General features: G+C 42.2%; 2 protein-coding genes across 4 annotated transcripts in view; one reads left to right on the top strand and one right to left on the bottom strand.

Moving 5' to 3' along the window:
• The window catches only part of LOC110256686 (uncharacterized), a 237,477-nt gene extending 229,436 nt beyond the window's left edge, over window positions 1–8,041 (bottom strand). Inside the window, exons 1-2 of the mRNA XM_084997472.1 lie at window positions 7,947–8,041; window positions 2,344–2,483 (exon numbers count right to left, since the gene is read on the bottom strand). Of these exons, the coding sequence (XP_084853598.1) occupies window positions 2,344–2,483; window positions 7,947–8,041 (235 nt within the window). The remainder of the gene's footprint in view (window positions 1–2,343; window positions 2,484–7,946) is intronic.
• Window positions 1–17,844, top strand: part of ANXA10 (annexin A10) — a 66,197-nt gene that overhangs the window by 39,821 nt on the left and 8,532 nt on the right. For 2 of the 3 annotated variants that reach the window (XM_084994718.1, XM_084994719.1), the window contains exons 4-6: window positions 9,539–9,658; window positions 11,088–11,178; window positions 11,294–11,373. In XM_084994718.1, the coding sequence (XP_084850844.1) occupies window positions 9,539–9,658; window positions 11,088–11,178; window positions 11,294–11,373 (291 nt within the window). The remainder of the gene's footprint in view (window positions 1–9,538; window positions 9,659–11,087; window positions 11,179–11,293; window positions 11,374–17,844) is intronic. The other variant, XM_003359068.4, reaches the window with a different exon arrangement.

Here is a 17,844-nt window from a genome sequence, read left to right as displayed (position 1 = left end):
ACACGGATGGCACAGAGAACTATATTATCTTGTAGGAACCTATAACTGAATCACCTTGCTGTATAGTTGAAACTAACATAATATTATAAATCAACTATATTTCAATAAAAATAATCAATCATAAATTTACCTACCACTGCATAGTGACAAAGCAGCTAGCACAAGTGTTTTTTATTTATTTATTTATTTATTTGTCTTTTTTGTCTCTTTAGGGCTGCACTTGCGGCATATGGAGGTTCCCAGGCTAGGGGTCTAATCCGAGCTGTTGCTACTGGCCTACACCAGAGCTACAACAATGTGGGATCTGAACCACGTCTGTGACCTACACCACACTCACGGCATCGCCGGATCCTTAACCCACTGAGCGAGGGCAGGGATTAAACCCACAACCTCATGGTTCCTAGTCAGATTCGCCTCCACTGCGCAAAGACAGGAACTCCCAAGTGTTTTTATTATACAATATAAAATTGCCCAAGTATTTACAGAATGAATATTGGGGCAGGTAGAAGTAAGACAAATTCTAAGTTACACTTTTTAAGGGTCTACATCACTGAGAGTTTAAAAGACAAAGTATCATTTTTATGATAATAAGAAAAGGTATATAAGTTAAAAGCATATAAAGCTGTTCCCTGAGCGTTTCCAGAGGAGCACAGTGCTCATCAGCCTTCTGCGTCTCGGGCCCCTGAAGTTCACACAATTAGATGAAGGATGAGAGGAAGAAAGAAGAAGGAACTGAAGTGTGACTTTTAAAGTGCCACTGTGAGGACTGCTGCAGCCTGGCCCCCTGCACTCCCAGCAGCTGGAGCAGCTCAGCTGTAAGTGCAAGGACTCATTACCCTAATGCAAGGCCAAGCTGTGAGGCCCCCCAGCCTCCCTTCAGGTCGAATCCTTGGTAAATAAGCAAGCAGAGGCAGTCAGGCTGGGATGGGGGTGGGGGTGTCACTTTCCAAAGGTGCATCTGCAAAGCTATTCCTATCCCCCTGGAGGGAATTCATGACTCTAATTAGAGAACCTATTTAAAGGCTTCCCTTTGAACTTATAAAGTAGAGCTATTTAAACATATTCCTCAATATTAATCTTCCCCATGAAAGCTGCATCTTCTGAAGTCTTGATAAATGCACTGCGGTCACCACCACAGCTCTCCACACATAAGGTCATTGTAACTCCCATGTTCCTGCGCCTCCTTGAAATAAAGTTGCTTGAGGACAAGGGCCTGTACTATTTGTCTTTGAACAGCCAAGAATGACTCCAAACAAATAACTGATGGATTACAAGCAAACCTCGTTTGTTCTTATTTTATACCAATGTTGTCAGTGCTACTACGAGGCAGGCACAACGCTATCAACTGGCGAAAGAGTCATTGGCGAAACAGTCATGAGTAAAGCAGATAAAGCCTTGCCATGGCGGAGCTCATGTTCTACCTGTGAGACAGATACAAACTAGTGAAATGGGTCATATTAGAAGGGAATAGTGCTTTGGGGAAAAAGACGAAGGCTGGTGAGAAATCCAGGAACGTTGAGGCAGCAGGTGTAAAGAGTGTAACAACAGCAGTTTCCCTGAAGAAGGTGGAAGGGCAGCCACGTGAACAGCAAGAGAACAAGGAACAGGGAGGGAAGCAAGGGCCCACGGGGGCAGGTCTGCTGTTCTGGATCTGTGGAAGCCCTCGGAGGCTGGTGTGGGGTCGGGAACAGGAGATGAGGGTAGAGACAAGACCAAGAGCACCGCAGGTGCCTTGGAAACCTCGTAAGCCCTTTGACCTCTGCGTGAAATAAAACACCTGCAGGTTTGCTTTATTCTGAGCTCACCTGCACAAAAGCAGCTGTAATTGGTTCCTGAGTTTTGAGTGGGAAAGAGGGCATCTGAAGGATCACCTGTCAGGTGTGTGTCGGGGGACCCACCTGGAGGCTATTGCACTGAATTCAGGAACATGATGGCCTGCAGGCCAGTTGCTGCAGCAGGAAGAGTGGGAGGAAATGATCAGTTTCAGGGGGTATTTGTAAGTTAGAGATCACAGTATTTACCAACAATTGGATCTTGTAAAAATTGTGAGAAATACGGTAATGCAGACAAACTTCTGGGGTGGGGAAAGAGAAAGAGAGACAGAAAGAGGTCAGAGAGGAGACAGTGGAGCATCAGCCATTTTAAATCTGAAGCAATGACCTAATATTCGGTTGTGGGGGTGGATAGTAAACGATATTTTGACTGCCTAGCACCTGCCAGAAAATATTTTAGGAATCTGACCTAAGCTAAATATTTTACACCTAGGAAAACCCCACGAGGCGGATGCTGTTACTCTTCTCACTGAGCAGACAGGGAAGCAGAAGCGGAGGGGAGAGCACCTACCTCGGCCAGGACCTGAGCACTCGGCCACCTCCAGGTCTGGGTGCTGATGGCTGAGGTCGCCCCGTACCGTCTCTCCCCCAAATTCTCTAACTTCTTGCAGATACCTTACACAGTTTGTTAGAGGCGCGCACACGCGCGGGCTCACGTGAAAACACGCACACACCTAAGCTGAGAGCAAAGCTGCCCCGCGCCATCTAGCGGCCGTGCTGGTTTCTGTCCGCCCTGTAGATGCCGCAGGTGTCACAGCTGAATTAAGATGACGGAAGATGCTGTTATAAATATATCTTTGGAGATATAGGCACCCCAAAGATATGGAAGATTTAAAAGATTTGCATCGCCCAAACCTTACTTTTATATTTTACATTTAATTGTTAAGTACAGGGCTTTCTTCTCCAACATTTATTCCTTCATCCTCTTACTTGTTTACACGTTTATTTACACATTATATCCACTTTGTTCTCTGCACATGTGGATACTCAGCACAGTCCCGGAGCAAGGTGACACTGAGGATCATTTGTGAGAATGTCCATGTCGGGAGTGCGGGGAATAAATGCATACACATGGTCATTAAATCTAATGTAATAAATGTGAATGTAATAAATGTGAGGGTTGAGCAATGGAGCCAAGAAATAACCAACACTGGAGTTCCCGTCATGCCACAGTGGAAATGAATCTGACTAGGAACCATGAGGTTGCGTGTTCCATCCCTGGCCTCGCTCAGTGGGTTAAGGATCCAGCATTGCTATGAACTGTGGTGTAGGTTGAAGAGGTGGCTTGGGTCCTGCGTTGCTGTGGCTGTGGTGTAGGCCAGCAGCTACAGCTCCCATTAGACAGCTAGCCTGGGAACCTCCATATGCCATGGGTGAGGCCCTAAAAAGACAAAAGATGACAAAAAAAAAAAAATAGATGACACTACGGAAAGTATTAAATAAAAATGTTAGTCTAAAATTTAAAAAAAAAAGAAAAAAGAAAAAGAAATAACCAGCACTCTGAGGCTCAGAAGAAGACTCTGAAGATGATAATTCTAACCTTTCCATCAGCTACTGAGTACCCGCTCCTCTCCTCTTGAGATGATGTCTATCCCATTAGTCCATTTGCATTTAAACCCTCGTGCCCCTCTCTGGATTTAAATGCTCATAAATGCTGCCCTCACCTTCTGTATGCCCTGACCACTGCCTCGCTGGTGGGTCACCTGAGGCTGCCTGTGGCTGTGTCGCATAAACAGGAAAGCAGAAGCCAGGGCTTGGTTTCCAATCCAGGTGCCGTCCTTGCTGTTGATTGTATGAACATTTTGCCTAAGGACAGGCCACCCTTTTTCCCTCTTTTCTCCTCTGCACTGTAGGTTGGTTACTGTTCCCATTCATGGGGTTGTTGTAAGGCAGACATCGCATTTCGACAGGTCAAAACATTCAACAAATGTTACTGGTCACCACAAGCACCCCCCTTCCACCTGACCTGCTTGAATGTCCACTATTGGGACCTTTCTTTGAATGAGAAGGGACCCTGTGGTAACTGAGCATCAAAGCCTCAGCCCATCATGTCTTCAGAGCCAGCTCCTTTCTCTCTCACCTCAGTGACTCTATCCACTGAGTCTCCTGTGTCCTCAGATATATCCCTTGGTCCCCTGCAACTTGGTCCCCCCTTTGGCCTGACCAAAGCCCACCTCCTCTTTCAAGACTTAGCTCCCGCCTACACTTCCCAGGAACCTCATTTTATTGAAATTATCTCTCTTTTATGAAATTTTTTTTTTGTCTTTTTTGGGACAAACCCACAGCATATGGAAGTTCCCAGGCTAGGGGTTGAATCAGAGCTGCAGCTGCTGGCCTACACCACAGCCATAGCAATATGAATCCAAGCCAAATCTGCAACCTATACCATAACTCATGGCAACACCAGATCCTTAACCCACTGAGCAAGACCCAGCATCAAACATGCATTCTCATGGATACTAGTTAGGTTCATTATCACTAAGCCACAATGAGAACTCCTCAATAGGATGTTATATTAAACTCCTCCCAGTAACTTGGCAAATGCTTCCTCTCAACCAGCACCCTCAGTGGCCCCACCCTGGGTTGGTGACAGAATCACTGCTTTATGGCACCAGTATCAATGATGAGGTGAATAACTCTCCTTGGGTATGCAAGTGTGGAAAATGCTGGAAACTACTAAATCAAATGATGACCATAACACATACATAGATGAAAAATCTATTGGAAAGAGTTAGCTAAATTGAAGACTTAGAAAAGATGTATTGTACTGATTCCAAAGTAAGTTTTTTGTTTGTTTGTTTGTTTGTTTGTTTTGTCTTTTTGCGTTTTCTTAAGCCACTCCTGTGGCATATGGAGGTTCCCAGGCTAGGGGTCGAATCAGAGCTGTAGCCACCAGCCTATGCCAGAGCCACAGCAGCATGGGATCTGAACTGCGTCTGCAACCTACACCACAGCTCACGGCAACGCCAGATCGTTCACCCACTGAGCAAGGGCAAGGACCGAACCCGCAACCTCATGGTTCCTAGTCGGATTTGTTAACCGCTGCGCCACGGTGGGAACTCCCAAAGTAACTTTTTAATACACAATTTTAAATCCACAACCTTGAGGAACGATTTATATAAAATAAAGTGCGCCCACTTTAGTTCAGCCTGACGAGTTTTTGCAAACGTATGGCCATGTAACTACAAGCAGTGTTGAAGACAGAGCGTTCCTGAGACCCCAATGTTGTCCCCACCCCTTGGCAGGCCATCCCCTGCTGTTCTGAGCACAGCAACTGCTGAGCTTCTTTCTTCCCGTCTTTATAGATTAACTTTGTCATTTTCTAGAATTTTGTATAAGTGAGGCCATGTAACATGTGATCCTTTGTGTCTGGATTCATTTTCTCAGCACTGTGTTTTTAAGATTCCCATATATTCTCCTACGTATTAGTAGTTCTTTTTCTTATTATTGCTGAGTATTACCCAGCATAAGGATATACCACTATTGGTCTATCCATTCACCTGTTGATGGACATTTGGGTCATTTGAAGTTTAGGACTTTCATGAATTAAGCTCCTATAAACATTCACGCCCTGTGTATTCATAAATTTTCAATTTGTTAGTTAATATTTCAGAGTGGATTTGTTGGGTCTTTTTGAAGTACAAGTTTGTATTTATTAAAAAGTACAAAAGTGTTTTCTAAGGTGGTTGAAATCTGTTACACTCTCGCCAGTAGTAATGACAATTCCAAATGATCCACCTCCTTGCCAACATTTGGTATTATCAGCATTGATACTTTTAGCCACTCAAGAGGATGCATAGTGTTACCTCATTGTGGTCTTAATTCTCATTACTCTAATGACTAATGTTGACAAGCATCATTCTGTGGGCTTATTGCCCAGCTGGATATTTTCTCTGGTTAGATATAAGTTCACATCAAACTTTGCCTATATTTTTAACAGGTTGTTTGTCGACTTCTTAATTGAGTTTTAAGAGACTGAAACCTCTGGGCATGGTCTCCTGTCAGACATGTGAAGTAACATGTGGTTTCTTCTGAAGGACTGAAGTTTTTACTTTGATAAAGTCAAATTCATCCTTTTTTTCATTTATGGTTTATATTTTGAACACAATCTAAGAATTCTTTGTCTACATAAGACTGAAAGATTTGCTCCTGTACTTTATTCTAGAAGATTTGGAATTTAGCCTTTCTGTTTAGGTGTGTGCCTCTAGCACAATGTTATGTAAAGGTAAGTCACCCTCGCCTTGCTCTCAGTATTAGGATTGAGTCTTCATCCCAAGTATCACCTGAGCAGCAGACATTTGCTAAGCACCTCCCATCAGTTCGAGGAAAATCCCTCCTGTTTATTCTTTCCTCAGGGTGAATTTTAATTTCATTAATGTGCTAAACTTCCTCAAATACTTTTGCCTCATCATGGAGCTTCTCCCCTGAGGCTAAAATGAGGAATTATGTTGACTAATGTTCATGTGTAAACTGCATGCGTTCCTGGGGTAAGTCCTACATGGTCATTAGTGCCAGTCTACTTTTTTTTTTTTTTTTTTTTTTGTCTTTTTAGGGCCACACCTGCAGCATACGAAAGTTCCCAGGCTACGGGTTGAATTAGAGCTACAGCTTCTGGACTACACCACAGCCACAGCAATGCCAGATCCAAGCCGTATCTATGACCTACACCAGAGCTCACAGCAATGCCAGATCCTCGACCCACTGAATGAGGCCAGAGATCAAAATGGCATTCTCACGGATACTCGTCAGGTTTGTTACCACTGAGCCACATCAGGAATTCCATTAGTGCCATTCTTTCTAAATATTTTACTTCTTGATGGATTTAACTTATAAATATTTGATACCTATTTTTTTGCAGCTGTGTTCACAAGGGACATCAAAGTGCTATATTCTTTGCTTGGGAAGTTTTTTTGATTTTGGTGTTAGGACGCTACTAGTCGCAAAATACAGAAGACTTCTTTCATATCCTATTTTCTACAAGATTTTCTGTAGAGTTGATTTCATTTCTACCTTAAATGTTCCATCAGTTTCATCAAATGATTCCACCTGAGTCTAGAGATTAAAGATTGTGGGTTAATTGCAAATTCAATTTTAAAAATTAATAAAAGGAAATTTAGATTTGATTTGAAATTCTGCTTGAGTTTATTTTGGTATTTTGTGTCTCTCGAGGAATTGATCTGTTTCAACTAAACTTCAAAATATAGTGGTTAAATGAATTCATAATATTCTTTTTCTCTTTAATAATTATGTTTGTATTATGTCTCTTACATTTCCAATATTGCTATTTTGTATTTTCTGTATTTTTTTCTTATTAGAGTAGGTATAATTTTATTATATTACTCATCTTTTTTAGAAAATCTGGTTTTGATTTCATTAATAGTTTCTAGTATTTATCGATTTTCTGTTTATTTGATTTCATTGTGTAGAGGGGCACATTGCAAGTCGTATTGAAGGAAACATCTCAGTCACATGCTATTCCAGCTAAGCATCCTCCTCACTGGAAGGATGTCAGTAGCTCTCTAGAGAAAGATTGTGTGGCACTAGCTCATGTGATCATAGAGACTGACCAGCAAGTCCAAATCCACACCAGAGGCTGGCAGGCTAGAGACTCAGAGAAGCTAGCAGTGTGGTTCCAAAGGCTGTCTGCTGGCAGATTTCCTGAGGGCAAGTCAGTCTTTTCTACTAGAGTCTTCAGCTGATGGAACACGGCTCACCCACGTGGCAGAGGGTAAACTGCTCTACTCAAAGTCCGCTGACTTAAATGTTCATCATCAGAGTTCTCATCATGGCTCAGCAGTTAACGAATCCGACTAGTGTCCACGAGGATGCAGGTTCCATCCATGGCCTTGTTCAGTGGGTTAAGGACCTGGCATTTCCATGAGCTGTGGTGTAGGTCACAGACACAGCTTGGATCCCATGTTGCTGTGGCTGTGGCATAGGCTGGCGGCCTCAGCTCCAATTCGACCCCTAGCCTGGGAACCTCTATATGCCACAGGTGTAGCCCTAGAAAGAACAACAACAAAAACAAACAAACAAACAAAAAAAACCCTTTACAGCAACATCTAGAAGAATGTTTGCCCAAATATCCAAATATGTGGCCCCAGCCAAGCTGACCTAAAGTTAGGCATCTCAAATGGCTTCTGAACTCCAGTCACGATGCAATGTGTCCTTCTGCCTGTGTCACATGTCTCCCGATCCTGTAAGTCCATTCTGGTCTCTTGTCTGGATTTCTAGCACCTCCTGAACTACTGCTTTAGGATCTTCCAATATGAAAAATGAAGATCAAAGCCTGAAAGCATTAGCGTACACTCTTACTTGGGTGATGTCTGGCCTTATGGGATGTGGAATCGCTTCAAAACAGGGACCCTGTGTTGTTTTCCTCCTGCTCCTGCACCATGCCCAGGAAACAGCGGAGACAAACACCCACTGAATCACCCCTTCTTTCTTTCAGAAAGATGTACTGAGCTTGTGTGAGGGTGAGGCAAAGTCTCACAAGCTCCTGTGTCCGCGTCTGCTTGTCCAGTACCACCACCTGCCTCCTAACAGCACTTTAGGACCATTTGGTAAAGTGATTAGAAAGAATCACTGGTGAATGACGAGGGAACCAACTAGACCACAAGCTCCATGAAGGGACCTCATGTGTCTGATGTGTACTCCAGCACTGATCACAACTCCGGACACCTGTTAACTGCTCATTAAACAAACTGCACTGACCCTGGCAAAAATTCAATAGATTCTCCATGTTACCAATTATCACCTTGTGGGTGAATGCTTCTATCTGCTAAAAAAGGAAAGCCACAGTATAGGAAAGGCTGTCAGATTATGCTGAATAAAATGAAAATTATGATGATTTTGTTTTTATTGTCATAAAGGTTATTATGCCATCTTGAATATTATTGAACTACCTCAGAACTAAAAGATTGCATGTTTTTAAATTAAACTGAATATACACTATGCACTTTAGGAAGAAATGGTCAATTTTAACCATCTTTCAGATATCTTTGTAATACTACAAATAATAAATTTAGCATATATATTTTTAAACCTCTCCTCAATACAGGTAAAGTGAAAGTCAAATTAAAATGATCAATTTGATGCTTTTATATCTGTATTCATGGACAAAAATCCAGCCTGCTTGTTTTTCTTTTTAAGCATTTAACTTCCTATATGTTCAGTAAATGTGTTAATGTGACTATTTGAAGAAAGTTCTAAGACTACTTGATTACATTTATAAGAACTTTTTGGCATCAGTGTATCTAGGGACTCTGCTAAAAGACATTGCTACAGTGATGACATTTTTTTAAATGCATATTTTCTTTCCAAACTAATGTTTTATTAAGTCTATACAGGAAAACTAGGCATTCCCAGCTGAAATGCTTTCAGGTTTCCACTTGTATTTATTTCTATAATTCACTCAGGAGAGGGTCATGCTGGGACTGGGGAAGGGTTATTGGTCTGTGTTCATATGACCACAGTCCATACAGGTGATGTCTCAGGCAGAGATGTGAGCACATGGGTCATTTTCAGAACCTTAAATCTGTCATCTCACATCATCCATGTATACAAGTGTGGACCCAACCCAGACCAGTCATTATGTGAAATGACGTAGAGAAGGACATCCTACTAGACGTCTTTCTGTGATGATCCCATTTCTCTCGCAAAATTGCTAAGCAATGTCATGAAAAGATTTGCTTTTCCCTCCACAGGATCTGGTCAGTGACCTGAAGGAGAAGCTTTCAGATCACTTCAAAGATGTCATGGTTGGCCTCATGTACCCGCCGCCTTCGTACGACGCTCACGAGCTCTGGCACGCCATGAAGGTAGAGGTCAGATATGGAAATGTACCTGAACAGGTGCAGCCAGTGTTTCGCTGGAGCAGGCCCTGCTCTGTGATGGGGGAGGGAGGGGGCATCTGAGCAAAGAGGAGACAAAGGAAATGCTGCAGTGTGGGGTTAGGGGTGTCAGGAAAGGGGGGCTCCAGAGTCCAGCCCCAGGATCATCCAGTTCTTGTGTGAACTCAGACCCCCGGACCCAGTTCTGCGCCACCTGACCCAGCTCTGTGCCAAGCTGCCTAAAGGAAGAGTAAATAAATTTCCAGGGCTATTTGAGTTTCCTCTCCCCAGGGCATCTTCACAGATGAGGAGAAATATTACACACGGGTGACTCTCTTTAAATTATTGTATGCATTGGGCTCATCAAGTAAAGAGTATTACTGAGTCTGAGACTAAATACAGATGACATCTTTGTCTATTTTTGTGACCCCAAGCTAGTTCTTTATAAATGCTATTGCTCAAATGTAGCAACATTTTACCTCTGAAGGATTAGAACAATTCTTTCTTATAGAAAAGTCCTTTCCATGAGATAAACGGTCTCCAGATTTGTTTGAGGTTTGCTGCCAGGGATGGGGGACAAATGGCTTTTCACATCTTTCCAAACGCTGATATTAAACACCTGCAGAGCTGCCAAAACCATTCCAGTACGATGCCTGCCAAGGACCAGATTACCACAGTCTGGGAACAATGTGTGAGGAGAAAAAAGGAAAGGGAAAAAAAGTAGGGAAGCTGGATTTGGGCCAGCATATTTGTAGCTTAGAATAGGCACTGTATAAAAGTCATAGGAATATCAACTAAAAAGTTGCCTATGTCAGCTCCTACCTCTTGCAAAACTATCAGGAGAGAGTCTTAATTTACTGTTTAGATGAAACCATTCTATTTTATCAACGTCTCATAGAATAGTAAGGATTTCTGAAGCGTTCTTAAAAAGATGTGTTGTCTTTAAAAAATCACCATCAGAGAAGACTACATGCCTATGACTGTAAGAAAACCAACGAAAGCACCCTGTCCAGATGTTTAGGCAAATGGTACAAAATTCCACATCCGGGCAGAGGCAGGGAGAGGTCTCTGAACGATCTTCGGCAGATTAGAGACCCAAGATCAAATTTCAGTTTGCCCAAGAATGGATATTCTGGCAGAAAAAAAAAAAAAATTTGCATTGTGAGTATGGTTTAAACATCTTTCCCCCATCATTTAGAAATGCCCATGCTGCTTTATTCCATGAAGGAACAGACTTTCAGATAATATTACCTTTGGGGCCAAACAACTAGTAAATAGCAGAGCCAGACTGAATGGGGCTGCCTTTATCCCAAACACACTTCATGCCCTCTGCCACCTCTCAGAACACCGGGAGGCTACACAGATAACATCTGCTGTTATCCCACACAGATGCCCTGATGTTCTTCTTGCTCTGTCTGTCTAGGGAGCAGGCACTGATGAGAACTGCCTCATTGATATATTAGCTTCAAGAACAAACGGAGAAATTTTCCAGATGCGAGAAGCTTACTATTTGCGTAAGGAAATACACTTTCTACTTGTGATGGGGAAGTGGCAGTAACTTATTGGAACGGTTCTCTATACGTGGCTCTGTAATAAACTGTCCCTCAAGGTGGTCATTCTCTTACCCAGAATACAGCCGTGATCTTCAAGAGGACATTTACGCAGAGACCTCAGGGCACTTCAGAGACATGCTTGTGAACTTGGTCCAGGTATGAAATTCCAAAATTCACACCATCTTGCACTGTGAAAAAATAGGGATGTTTCATTTTCAAAAAACAGGACAGAAAAACTCCAGTTTAACAGTAAATTCTGTACAATAACAATGACTGTATTCCAGCTAAATTGTCGAAGCATGGGTTGGATATACAGACATCTCTGCCCTCAAAACCATCTCCTATAAGTAAAATGATTACGTTATAGATAAGTGCATAGATAATTATACAGTATGACGGAGTAAACAGAGTAAAAATATTATACTTACAATTAATAGCGTGAAAAATATCACCTAAGGCCCCAAGAACCCAGGACCCCACACTGTAGGTGAGCAGTCAGAATCACAGACAAATGTATAAGACTTATGACTTAGGAGAATCTGACTTATTAAAAATAAAACCTAGTTTCTCCTTCTTACCATCTCTTTATTTCTCTAATTCCATTTTCTCCTTGAGTTTGTATGGATCATGTCAATCAGACACATGTTCATCATCTGCCAAGTGGTATAGGAAACAAAATTAAAAATTACAGATTTCTATTTGTAAAAAGAAAACCAAGAATTTGCCTTATTTTTGACTTGGGTTTGATGTGGTTTAGTCTGGATTAGCATGGTGTGTCTGCATTGCTCATAAACCTGCCCATAGCTGGAATCAAGCCCTTTTCTGAGGCTTCTAGTCACTGGGTTTTAACATCAGTGGAAAGCAGATAGTTTGGTTTTACGCAGTTCAGTTTGAGACCTCTGTGTAAACTGCTGTAGAAATAAGCTTATTTAGATTTGTAACAGAAGTTGAAGTCATTATAGGAAAAAAGATTTTAATAATCATTATTAATATTAAAAATAATCTTACTTGGCAACATGTCAATTGAATATTCTCTAATTTTAATGTCATAAGATAAATTAAAACTTTCAAATTAGGAGGGTAATCACCTTTCAGTTCTCTAGTCATGATGCTGCATAATGTCAATTAAAACAATTTTCCAGCCAGAAATTCATGTTGGCACTAGTACTGCCTCTAATAGAAAGTCAACAGTCCCATTTTAAACCATGAAACACAGCCTAATATCAAATACATTTTTGTCTTTGTACCATCCCAATGGAAATTTGTTACAATTTATTGAAGAAAAATGGAAGATTTTTAGTAAGACAAAAAACGTACTTCATTAGAACTATTTTGCATCCCATTAGGACTCTGTCACAGTCCAACCTCTCCTTCCAAATTTGGCTTTTCTCTCCCACGGTTGACCCCCAGCACATCCCATAATAACAGGACACCTGCTGGGCTCCACCTGGGGTCAGCCCCCTAGGGAGGCCAATGGCTGCTTCTTCCCCACGAAGCTCAGACAGGCTCTGCTGCTTGTCCGACATCTCACCACTGCTGCATGGGAGGCTAACATGCAGACAGTGCAAAGGCACCGCAGCACACCTCTCTGGTAACCATGACTGCTCCCCTCCCCCAGTGATCCCACTCCACTTCCACCTCAACTGGGTAAAGTTCCTGTGGTCAGGACTCACCTCTGTAAAAGATGAGCTACAAACCCCCCAAAGTAACTAACACCAAAGAATCAGTGTTGGGGTATTTTTATGGAGCAAATACTCTTATATTTCAGGGGGAAAAAAAAACACAGGTCTGGAAATTAAACATAAGAGAAAATAAATCACCAGGGGAAAATAATTGATGAACAAACTCTCCCTTCATGTAATAGGGCTATCGACCTTACAATTGTAGTTAATTTTTCCTGAAATTAAACAATAATCCTTTATTTTTAGAATGTAAATATAATGATGTATATTTGTACATATAATAATATTATCTTATAGACACATATTTTAAAATAATATACAATTTCTTTTATCACTGGATTTCACCTAATTTGGATTATAACTTCACAGGATAAAGTATTACTTTTTTTTTTTTTAATGGCTGCACCTGCAGCATATGGAAGTTCCCAGGCTAGGGGTTAAATCAGAGCTGCAGCTGCCAGCCTACACCACAGCCATGGCAACACTGGATCCTTAACCCACTGAGTGAGGCCAGGGATCAAACCTATAAACCTACATCTTCACAGAGACATCATTGGGTCCTTAACCCACCGAGCCCCAATTGGAACTCCAAGTATTACTTCTTAAGTTCAATTTCTAGAGTTGGAACTTAAGTGTGTGTGTGAGTTTAACCTTGAAATTTTCAGGGCAGTAAAACTGTACTTTCAAAATAGAATATCAAAAATGATGATGAATAGAGACCTAGATTTTATAAGAAGTCAAGGAAAATGAATGTTTTACTTAAATGGAAGTAACAAATTTATAGAAGATATATCTTGGTGTAATCTCCTTTAGCAATAGTTTTTCAAAATCAGGAGTCTCATGTAACACTGAGTAAAATGTATAACTTCTCATAGATTTTTAAGTATTTTGAAATCTGACTACTACTTCTGACTTCTACATTAACAGCTCTTCATTTTGGAACTCCTAGCTTAGGGTTTGGATCAGTAAGTTTAGAGGATTGAAAAAACAAGTAAAGTGAATTAGGGAAATGACAAAGTCCATCAGCTTTCCTGACTGACCATGATGTGTGGTGTACCAGTCAGAGAAGCTGTCTAGACAGCTTATAAAAAGGAAGTGGAATTCCCTCCTACAGGGCCTGGAAATTCAGAGTCGATGAGTTCCAACCAGACAGCTGGGGGCTCTGCCATGTGACCAAGTCCCTCTGACCTCCAGGTGGGATAACTGTTCTCTCTGCCCCAATTTTTCTCTACAGGTAGAGGAGAGATAGACAATGGATAGATGGATAGAAGGATAAATAGACGGATGGATAAATAGACGGATGGTGATAAATAGGTAGATAGATAAATAGATGATGGATAGATAGATGGATAGATGGATAAATGGATGGATAGATAGCTGATAGAGAGGTAGATAGATGATGGATAGATAGATGATAGATAGACAGATAGATAGACAGATAAACAGATACATACATACATATGGTGTGTAAAACAACCAAGTGTATATCTATGTATCTTTTCCTCTTGGCTCTGTTATAAGTCAGTTGAATGTCCTTGGGTTTAGCGTTTTGCTTTCTTGAGATTACAGAGAGTTACTCTGTAAATTAAGGGAAGTGAACCCATTCTTCTCTCACCCCCCAGCACACATTCTAAAATTCTTCTCAGTTATAATCACATCCTCCCCCTCCTTCTTCATTCTCATGATCAGAATCGAAGGAAAGACTGTCCATGGCTTTCAGCCGTTGACATCATGAAAATTCAGACCCACCTCTTTTTTGGTGAGGTTATTGGAAGGTTTAAGGTATGCCCAACATGCGAAATGTTTTAATTCCTATCATATATTCTGGGAAAGGGGAGCTTTTACTTCATCTATAAAGTACTTTCCGACAGGGCTGTTTCTAATAAGAAAACAACTCAACCAGAACACGCTCTTCTCGGAAACTACTGCCAATCATTAAACTGGCTCGCAGCACTTCCTGTGCTTTTATTAAGCCAGACTTAGAGGAGATCTAATCATCTGTCAAATAATGAAAAATTAGGCGCCTAGAGATTAATTAATCCATCTGTGCATATCACACTGCAGGTGACAAGTGTCTTCATAGGGAGAAGGGATAGGAAGTGTCCTCACCCTGGTACTCAGAAGTCTCCTTCTCACTCCCCGTGAGTCCCTGGGGCCTCCCTGCCTCCGGCTTTCACTGCCAACTTGTCTGCCCCAAATACTTGCAGCTACATGCTAACTCCCTTAATGTCTGCTTTTCACACGTTTATTTTGCCCCCAACCCCAATTCTCACTTATGCCATTTCTCTGGTATTTACATCACATAACAGCTACTATCTCAGGCTTTTTATGACAAAATCACCTCGGTGGAAAAAGCTAAATCACACTTTAACAGATTCACATTTTTAAATCTACCAGTCTGCTTAAAGTGCTTTTGGCAATTAATAGCACAAAGAAGGAGACAGATGGGCACCATTCCGAGTTACATGTCCAAAAATCTCATCTTTCAAAAAATTTTCAGACACGCAGAACTGCAGACAATTCCAAACCTTGCAGGAGTAGGTGTTTACATTAGCTACACAGTTTGATGGGAAATCACTAAAACACTTCAATGATCCAGAAAATCTTCCCATTTCTATTAATGTTTAAATCCTAGAGAATTAAAATGTATTTATTTAATTTCCTTCCTTCACTTAGTATTGATTCAATGAGTATTTATCAAAGGCCTACCACGTGCCAAGGACGATTGTAGATGATTGGGAGTTAACAAGACAAAGACCTCAGTCTTCAGAAGCAAGCATTCTATGGGGGACCACAGACAATTCAGGAGCAATCTAGTACCTAAGCGCACTAACAGAGTGTTGGGTGATGGAGGATGCAGGGGGTCTCGGTGGCCAGGAGTCTATGGGCTGGGCGTCCTGGGCAGGTTACACTACACGTAGGTGGACCAGGGAAAATCCCGCTGAGAAGATGAGACTGGAGCACGGCTATGGCAGGGTCTCCCAAGCCAAGAGAAGAGCTAGAGACCTAAGGCCAGAGGGCAGCTGCCGGGTACACAGAACAATGAGGCTGTGTGCTGTCTGAACAAGGTAAAGAAATGAGCTGCGTGGGGTGGATGAGGGCAGAAAGGGAGCAGGAGGGGAAATGATGTCACGTCTGCCGCCAACACAAGGACTTGGCTTTTACTCTGCATGAACTGGGGAGGAGTTCATCACTGGGCTTTGAGCAAAGGAATGATTGATCTTATGCTTTCACATACTCACACTAGATGCCACAGTGAGAAAAGACCATAGAGAGATGAGGTAGAAACAGCAGGCAGCTAGGGGCTGTGTCAGCAGCAGGGCAAGACAGACTTCACTTGGGCTCAGGCCAGCCCTGGTACTGAAAATGACAGGAGTGCCTCCAGCTTTGGGCTATCAAGGGGATAACCCTGGTGTTCACTCTAACATGGTGAATTTAATCCATGCAATACTTTAACAGTCAAGGGCAGTACACACTCAATCACGTGTACAGTTATACAGCTGAAGAGTCCACTGTTAGCTTCCAGCCCTTCCCTCCCCTCTCCAGGGTACACTTGGTGAAAGGTTGTGTGTGTGGCTGGTAAGCTGTCTTGGACACTTGGTGACAGTGTCCTTGAGCATCCAGATGTGTCCTGTGTCCTTGCTCACAGTGGCCGAGGATGGCATCCTGGGCATGGAGCACGTGAGGTGTGGGTATCTGGGAGGTGAGCATTTCTAGTGTCAGCTGCCAGGCGAGCAGCTGGCTCCTTTATATTCCTCTGTCTGTCTCACTTTCATCTGCGCAAATAACCTTTCATGGTGGTTTGGTCTCACCTTTGCTCTTGCTAGAGGCAAAGCATCTCCCTGACACCCAGTTGGCCCCCCACGTTCCAGCCCACATGGTCTGTCTGGTGGCCGACAGCTAGCTCCACCTGCTGTGATCACAAACCAGCCCACTGCCAGGCTTCTGGCCGGCTTCTCAGCCTGCAGGCCACTTCCTCCAATAGGAGCACATGAGAGACTGGGGGTTGAGATAGATTCAGGCGTTCCCTCTTCTGAGTCCTGCTGCGCCACTGAGCTCATTTCCAGAGTCTGAAAAGACAATAGGAGCAGAAGCCACTGTACTCTCAGTGCCCTTTCAAGCCAAGTTGTTTTTTTTTTTTTTTTTTTTTTTTTAAAGGCACTTTTCCACCTCATGACCCAAAGGAAAGGTTAAATAAACTCTGATCATATCTCTCCTTTTTCTCTCCTCTTGTAGGGTCCTGCACTGGTAAGCCCTCCTCCCCTCCTGTGAGAGGGGTCACCTCTTAGGCCAATTTGTCCATGCCTGTTCTTTCTTTATATGATAAAGAGGCAGGAATGAAATTTACAAAATATCTTCAGTCCACAAAATCTGGACTTCATGATTGCTTATTTTCCTATTGTATGTATGGAATGTGACAAGTCAGAGATCACATCTGAACTCACACTTTCTCTCTGCATTTTCTCTCCAACAATATTAAAATCCCATCTCTATTACCTGTCAGGCAGTGGATGCTTTTGATGCAGGAGAAGATACTGGACAGGGAGTTAGAAAAGTAAAAAATGTGTCAACCCCTTTGAAAGAGTACCCAGGTGGCAAAGGAAAAATAAAAGTACCTGCATTTTTTGGAGTTGCCATTGTGACTCAGTGGTTAACAAACACAACTAGTATCCATGAGGACATGGGTTTGATACCTAGACTTGCTCAGTGAGTTAAGGATCTGGCTTTGCTGTGAGCTGTGGTATAGGTTGCAGATGCGGCTTGGATCCTGCATTGCTGTAGCTGTGGTATAGGCCAGAAGCTACAGGTCCGATTTGCCCCCTAGCCTGGAAACTTCCATATGTCATGGGTGCAGCCCTAAAAAGACAAAAGACAATAATAATAATAATAATAATAATAATAATAAAGTACCTATATCTTTAAAAAGACCTGCATGTCAAAAAGT

The sequence above is a fragment of the Sus scrofa genome, chromosome 14, assembly GCF_054392235.1.
Source record: "Sus scrofa isolate SSC_HxYL_T2T_F1_AM1 chromosome 14, Sscrofa_HxYL_maternal_Yorkshire_Landrace_v2.0, whole genome shotgun sequence".
Classification (NCBI taxonomy): Eukaryota; Metazoa; Chordata; class Mammalia; order Artiodactyla; family Suidae; genus Sus; species Sus scrofa.
The sequence above is the reverse complement of the archived record's forward strand: the minus strand, read 5'-3'. Positions and strand labels throughout refer to the sequence as shown.